Here is an 8,279-nt window from a genome sequence, read left to right as displayed (position 1 = left end):
CTTGTGTTACCTGCCCCTTAGGGACTTGTAGAAGCTGGTTCAGGTGCAGGCATAGGTTAGAAATAGCTTTCTGGCTGCTCTGAGCTGTATGTCTAATTCACCAAGGTCTGCTCCAGGATGCTGCCTGATCTCCCTCTTTTCTTAGACCCGTTTCTTAGACCCTCTAACGTTTGCCCTGGAATGAGTCTGGACTATAAACTCTCACAGAAACAGTGGGCAGGCCAGTATATATCTGCAGGGGAGAAACACACCTTCTTTGTGACCCCTTTGCAGCAGCCTAGCTGGGACAACAGCTGAAAGACAAAGGATGTAATAGACTCACTGGACAACAATGGTACTATGCAAGGTAGTAAGCATTATGCATGTTAAGATCTATGCTAGATATGAACTTCATGGTAGGAAAATGGGCACAAGTAGTAAAGTGCCGTAACTTGTACCCATTTGCCAGTCAACACAAAAAAAGGGTGAGAAGGCAGCTGTGAGGGAAGAAGCAGGATTACACAACCCTCTCCACCCACGTGCTCCTCATCTTCCCTGCTAGAAGATGCTGTCAGTATCACACAGGCCTATTTTGTCCCAGATCTAATGACAGTTCTGCCTGAATACAGCCTTCTTTAAAAAAAAATTAAAAATAAAAAAAAAAACAAGGCCCAAACAAACATGCAACTATGACAACTTAAATTGCTGAAGAGTCTCATCTACAAAAAACAGTGAATAACATCAGTTAAGAAGTGGAGAGTCCTCTGTAGCCATGCCGTACTCATCAGGTCAAACACTTGATTTAACAGTGGTGATTACCGCATACCTAATATGTACATCAACTTAATCTTTTTGCAGAGGGTTCACAATTTTTCCCATGAAGAGTATATTTTCCTCCAAAGTTATGATCCCTAAGAAGGGCCTGTTAAATGCAATTTCAGGTGGAACGGCCATGGGCACTATTTCCATGCCTGTTGCAGCTGCTGCTTCGGTGCCAGTCTCATCCACCTTTACCACAGCCTTATGAATAGCCTGTGTAGAAAAAGACACGTTACAAGTCAGGGGGGTACAAAACTACTCACCTAAATAAGAACTTGAGCGAAAAGTGCCTGGAGAAGTTATTGGTAAAAAAACAAGCATCAGATAGACAGGTATCAGTCCACTACATAAAGATGGCAATGTTGGAAAAAAAATCAGCAAGTTACATGCAGCATGGATTTCCTAACTGCAGATAGGAAAAGATCATCCCCAGTGAAGGGGCATGTCCCTGCTAGTGAAAACATTTGCTTTGTTTCTTTTCTTATTCACGTCTCCCACTCGTGCAGATCTGTGGAGCTAGACTAAAGGTTAAGAGAGCAAGACCGTATTTAACTGTCTATTAAAAATCCATATAGTTGAAGAATTAACATGCAGATTAGTACAATGAATAGCATCCTAAAATTATGTTTCCCACATTCCTTAACCTGTTGGGGAAAATGGGAGCAAAGGAGAAGGGCCAGAAATGGATGGCTAGAACAGAGAAACATGTAAGTTTTACCTTGCAAAATCAAGACATTCACAGACCCTAATTCACAAACTTCCACCTGAGGTCATGAGAGCAGTTGTTTTGATCATATTAGACATTTGCACTGATTGTCACCTTTAAACTGTACTTCTATTGAAGTTATGACCCATCTGTAGCATTTGCCTGGGCCCGGCACTAATGAGAGTCATTGCTCATAGGCTTGAAGCCAAATGTTTCTAATAACTGTATTTTCCTTTCCCCCAAACAGTTTAAAAGCAAGCAGTGTTTTTCCCTCTCCCCTCCCCTCCATAAAACACAAGCAGCGATACCTCCTACAGCTCCCTACTTGCCCATAGGCAGGCTAAAGAAGGTAGACACAAACAGAAGCAGCAACATAATGACTGTAACAACACGCTGCAGGAGGGTACCAAGGTGTGGACAGACAATGATTTGGTCACATCTGTTTTATAAGGTTGCCCCACACAGATCAAAAAGGCCTCCTAGATTAAAAAATTACAGACTTGTAACCTGCTCCAACTGAATTGTACTGACAAAGCAAGTAACATGGGCGAAATACTCCGTATGCCAACATCTGCCTTTTCATGTGAAGCAAAGCCTCTTTACGTGAGTTTCGCATCACAAATAGTTGTAAAGTGATGTAATTATCAGTAACCATGGGCCCATAAAACAAAAAGCGGTATGACTTACCTGGGAAATTCTGTGCTGGGGCTGCCCAGTGATCCCGGAGAGGTCAGCCTTATCAGTAAATACATCCACGATACCCATTTTATATAAGATATCTTTTAGGTTATATGTCCCATAAAGAGTGAATTTTGGAAGATACAAATTTGCTGAGCTGCCAGAAAAAAAATGCAAGAATATGGTGACACTTTTGATCAGATATCACAGTATAACACAGACTCCTGGGAGACAAACTCATTCTGCTTTCTCCCCAAAGACCTTTTGCTTGCAGGCTCTCTCTAGCCTACTTTGGAGATGTATAGTGACATTAACTTGGGGAGAAGAAAAGAAGGTTTATAACGGTGTTGGAAGGCTGGTTGAAAGGATAGGGTTGTAGATTGCTGGCTCACAGTCTGCAGTAAGCCAATACATGAACAGGAAGATTGACCCAGTGACCACTCAGCACAACAGTGCGGCTGTGCCTCCCTAAGGATCTTCATCTAACATTTTCAGAAGTTAGTGATATTTTGTGCATTCTGCTGGAAGCACCTTCATCATGCCCCATTACTGAGGATCCAGAGGATTCACCTTGTCAAAAAGTGATTCTTTTAGGTGTCTCAGGCTGGGCACAAAAAATCCAACACATCCAAGTTCTCCAGTTACTTTTGAAAAAAAGAAAAGAAGTTGACCTTGTGTGTTTATCATATAAGTCAGGACAGAGAAAACAGAAAGATATACTTAAAGAGCAAGACAATACGTGGTGATTGCATGGATGACAAAGTTAAAACCAAAAGCACATTGATGGAATATAGTTAATCAATAGATAATTTTTTTTTCAAGTCAAGTCCAGTGTCCGATTTATTAATATGGTTTTTTTGGAAAGTGACTAGTTTGCTGCATCCCATAAATTAATTAAAGCTCCATATTTCTGACTCATTTCTTCCTCACTCTTTTAGTGAGGATTTAATAATTCCTCTTCAAAGGTTAAAACCAACATTTACAACTAGAAGCAGCATAATGAGACAGAGATTAGTGATAATGGTGACAATAGGTACTGTTTCCTGGTGAGAAACCAGAACAACTGTCCAGGGTTCCAGGTCAGGGAGATGTGGTGCACTTCAGGAAGCTGGCCAAAGAGCAAGTCATCCAGTGGACAAGTGGGAAAGAAAGGGCCCATGCCTCCAGCGTAGCACAGCATCTAATGCCGAGTCTGGCTGATACCCAAAAATGAGAGTGCTAGTGGATTGATAACAGGTTGCTGATCTCTTACTTCTGCCTAATTTCTGACTGTGCTGATTGCTGTCTTAAGTGAGGATGCAACTATAATTGAATCACCTGCCTTGCTATTACATAAAGACACTCATTCACAAGCCCCCACTTGCTTTCAACATGCAGGAAAGGGAAAGCCGTAGGCATACAGCAACAATGCGACCGGGCAGGAAGCACTGGGATACACTTTCCAGAAGAGAAAGTGATGTTTTCTCTGCAGTTCAGCCATTAAATAGCTCTCAGCTGCCTGTACTGGCAATACTTTAGCACTATCCCCTGTTCAGCAGCCAACAGTAATGAAAAATGTTCCTCACAGTGCTCCTGCAACTTGTGTCAACGTCAGTTTGCAGACAGAGAAACAGGGGCAAACATGGCTTGCCCAAAGTCCCTAAATCATTTCACATCCAATCAATAAATCATTTCAAACCCATTTATTAAGACGTCCCAGAGACTCCAAATAATAGCAACGGCAATCAGTTGCTTTGAAAACTAGAGGGAAAAAGAGGAGTTTGTGTCCTTAGTTTGCAGGAGACAACTGTCATGATGAAAAATGAAATGAGCTCATCTTTGACAGTGATGCCTTTATATAATATAAGATTTACATCTCCCATTCATGGCTTTTAGGTAGATTATTCCATCTTGGGGAAGGGGGAGAGGTTGGAGAGAGGAAATATAAATCCCCCCAATTGTACCCAGTGTCTTTCTTGCCAATTTTAAAGGCAATTTTATTTCTTTGACAAAAATTATTCATAAGCAACTTGATTCACCATCTTATTTGTCCTATAGTGGTTTTAGTCACAAACCACATAGTTGCTCCCAGCAGTTTCAAAAGTGTGAAGATGCACAGAGAATTACATACTTTTTTCTGTTTTGGTTTTTTTTTTTTAAATGAAGAAAATTTTAGATTATTTTGATAAGATTTAGCAATGAATCAGATTTAAAAGCATGACACTGGGTTTGGTTTTCTGTATTAGGATATAATTTTTGTCTTGAGAATTATAATCTGAAATATGATTTTCAAATGTGTATGTGCGAAAGTCTCTAACACGACACATCAGATTCATAAATGAACTCAAGTTCTTGATTCTGTAACTATGTTGGGCCTATGCTTGTACACGTATTTTCTCCTGTCAAATGCTACTACTACATGTGACAGTAAACAGAAAGAGTTTAAAGGTTTTTTTAGAAAGCATATAATCTTTCTGCCTTCTAGTCTCAAAGTTACCTTGAAGCAAGTGCAGCTTATTCCAGTTTTGCCTTCCTAAGTCTTCAGAGAGCCTGAATATAGTGGCTCTGTGCTGTGCTAGCCACTCTCTACCCTTATCATTAAGCTTTGTCCTCACAATTGCCAAATGAAAGTTGTCATTTCAGCATTAAATGTGCGATTATTAGTAACTGTAATAGGCAGAAAGGAAGCAAGAGACAAGAAAAAAGGCTGAAGGAAAGTTGCAAGAATTTACTTGTATATAGAAGACAGAAGACCTCCCCCAGAAAAGTAAGAAGAGGTCTTAAGACAGAAAACTGGGGACTAAGGAGAATTAAAGATGGGAAACAAAATGTGGAAATGGCAAAAGTCCTAAAGCTGTGAAGGTTTTCACTTCATGCAGTACTACATGTGAAAACACAGGGACACCAGAGAGCCAGGTTTCAACTTTGGTCAGTGGGATTTCTTCTGTAGATTAAAATAAAACTAAAAATAGTACCGTGATTCTGTATCATAGCCCAGCAGATTGAAGCTGGTGTGTCTCCTTGCCTACCATCTGAATGAAGAACCACAGAATTTTACCTTTTTGAGACTAATGTCCTCCACCTTGATATACGTTCACAAGACAATCTTTTCTCCAGCTTTCTCATTTTTCCTGGATCAGGCAGAACAAAAAATGCTGAAGCACCTCCTTTGTAATCCATTTGCACCACAGTGGAAGACAGCTGTTCATCATAGCCATGCTTGAACAGGCCCGTTCCAAACATCATCGGGACTTCAACAGTCTTGGTCCCATCCACAAAGAATTTGCTCTTTTTAGTGTACTTTGGATCGAAAGGTTTTTCCCATTCAGCTTGAAACATAAGAGAGACAGAGTTACAGGATATTTTGAGGATATGAAACCATAGGACATATAACCAGAGGACACATTCATAGACGACAGAAACTGGTACAGCTGGATCAACTTCAAAGACAAAACAGTTTGCAATGAATACTTGGTCTTACTGAATACTCAGAATAATTCAATAGCAACACATAGTAGGTAGAATGTGATGTAAAAGCTTCCCGTGGATCTTACAGCAGGCCGCAATATCCTTCATTTAGATGAAATACCAAGTGTTCTAGTATGCACTTTTCCTCCATGACAACAGTTTTAAGGAGCCTAATAAATCCCTCATATGATGCAGCCTTTAAGTGAGAGCTCAGAAGAAGAAAGATTCTCTCCTTGCCTTATTACCACACCAAAATAGACTTGTGAAGTGTGACATGGGGGATGAATTCTCTAGAGAAGGGAATGGATTCAGATTACTTGCAGAGAGAAGGGGTTTATATGCTGCTTTACTTTATGACCAATAGAGTCACGAAGAACTTAACTCTACCAGACTGCTGGGTTAAAAATCAAACAAAACCAAAATAACAACAGAAACCATTTGTGCTGTCACACTCACAGTATTAAATTCCCAAAGGCTCCTCACTTAGTCATAATAAAACGAACTGTCTACACTGAAACTCTGAAATATTCTTATCCTCAGTGGAGAGGAATTTCTAAGCCAAATTCCAGCTATCTACCTCATCCATTTCAGAGACTGAGCAGATTAAAAAAAGGGGGAAAAGTTGGGGGAGGTGGTGTGGTTTGTGTTTTGTTTTTTAAAGAAAGAGGTGTTGCTCGGTAGAAAATTTTGTCTTCTAGATCAAAACTAATTTTTTATCAAATTTAGTGGGCAAAAGTAGAGCAACAATGCTAAGTAAAATAAGTGCCACCAAGAAAACCATGAAACCCTTTTGACTTCTGACTTCCATTTGAACAATGATTAGTAGGCAGCTTGGCACAAATGAAATAATTATCATCTGCTGTTTCCACCATCTGTGAAATAGACATAAACAACACTTATTTAGTATTTGGAAGAGTGAAATGAGACTTGGTTAGTGCATGCCTTGGGCTCTGAAAACATGAATTGACAACTGCCAATACTCTGAAGATGGGAAAAGTTGCTACTTTTATGTTTCTTCATTAACAGTGACTTCTTCTACCATCAGATATATAACATGCAGGACTTCTTCTTTGATATGCTTAAGGAAAAAAAAAGCAGAATGAATCACAGAAACACAAATGACACAGGTCCTGAAACATTCAAACAACCTTTATCTAATGCTCAACTCAGGGAAAACACACACTGATTTCAAAAAGAACTTTGCTTGATTAAAAATTGAGTAGGACGTTAGGATTTAGCACACAGATTAGGCAGAGATGTTATTCACTAATCCTTTCCTCCTGTTTCAGAGGAACTCTTATTCCTATACTCTCTTCTCTCTTGGGAGGCTAACTTCGAGGGATAGCACCTTTCTCAAATGCTTCACAGTGTTCAAGTGGAAAAATGAACCTCAAAGTATGACACTTTGTGGTGACCAGCTCAGCTAGGGCATGATAAGGGATCGGTGTACCATAGTGGAATAACATGCCTGATGGCTGAGAGCCAGGAAAATATTGCCAGACTTTTGTCCTTAGGGAAGGACTTCTACACTAGGCTACACCACAAAAAAGGGGAAGGAAGGAGAGTCACCAGTACTGTGCAAGGAAGGTTGTAATGCGCAGAGTGGGCAAGTGCCTAGAAGTATAGACTGGTTAAAAAGGTACCTGAGCTTGAGAGATCCTCTCCAGATTAATCCCAGCCTCTAGATCAATTGGCATTAACCTACTCTCAATTTCAAGGTTAAAATCCTTATTATTGCTATTAATGCTATTCTTTAATCTATTTTCTTTAAAACTGATAAGCTAAAACTGAATCTCCACCATCTTTGGAGAGGCTGGGAAATCATTTCAGTAATAAGAATGAACATATAATTTAGAAAAAAAAACCAACCTTATTTTTAGAACATGTAAAACAATTTGTAATACAAAGTCATCTTTAATACAAGGTTTCTCAGGCTTTTGTCCACATTGTGCTATTAAATTAATTGCTCCTTCTTCAAACACCTTTCAGTAAAAGAAAAATCAACTTTTTTTTTTTTCCTGTTTTGAAAGACACGCTTGATGGTAAATAAAAGCCTATCTTGAAAACATTATTTGAGACTACAGCTTCATTTTGCTGTGGCAAAATCTTCAGAGTTTAACACAAGGAGCAGAGACACAGATGAAAACAAAACAAAAGTAGGGTTTTGAATTACTTTTGGGGGAAGCCTCATATTGGGGAGGAGAGTGGAAGCATCCTGGTTAACAGTTTTAAAAAAATAGCATTTCTTTTAAAAGAATAGCATTTCTAATACATCATCTCTGTTTCAGTTTAAAAGCTTAATGATATTCTTAGATAAGTTACAGAATATAATTTTTCTGAGTACAATTGCTTTGTTTTCAGCCTACAATAAAATGAGTAAGAGAGAAGTTTTGAAAGATGCAATATCTGTTAGTAGGCTGCTGATTGAGCCTTATAGCCTTGCTCCTCCTCTTCTCATTAGATCAGAACTCTGAAAAGCTCTGGGAAGACCTGTAGACTGTATCTAAGCAGACGGCACAAGTCAACTAAGAAAAGCAAGCTTATTGTCATTAGGCTTGTATTTGATACTGGTGGGCCCATCGCTTCGCTGGGAAATATTAGAATCTGCAAATCAAAAAAAAAAAAGTTGAAAAACTATGCCTCTAAACCT

General features: G+C 39.3%; 1 protein-coding gene across 1 annotated transcript in view; it reads right to left on the bottom strand.

The window, feature by feature from the left end:
• Positions 1-822: 822 nt before the first annotated feature.
• LOC104127816 (alpha-1-antitrypsin-like) overlaps positions 823-8,279 on the bottom strand; it is an 8,359-nt gene continuing 902 nt past the window's right edge. Inside the window, exons 2-4 of the mRNA XM_009640522.2 lie at positions 5,220-5,490; positions 2,192-2,339; positions 823-1,011 (exon numbers count right to left, since the gene is read on the bottom strand). Coding sequence (XP_009638817.2) covers positions 823-1,011; positions 2,192-2,339; positions 5,220-5,490 — 608 coding nt within the window. The remainder of the gene's footprint in view (positions 1,012-2,191; positions 2,340-5,219; positions 5,491-8,279) is intronic.

The sequence above is a fragment of the Egretta garzetta genome, unplaced genomic scaffold (genome assembly GCF_000687185.1).
Source record: "Egretta garzetta isolate BGI_Z169 unplaced genomic scaffold, ASM68718v1 scaffold206, whole genome shotgun sequence".
Lineage (NCBI taxonomy): Eukaryota > Metazoa > Chordata > Aves > Pelecaniformes > Ardeidae > Egretta > Egretta garzetta.
Note: the sequence above shows the minus strand (reverse complement) of the source record. Positions and strands in the feature narration are given on the sequence as shown.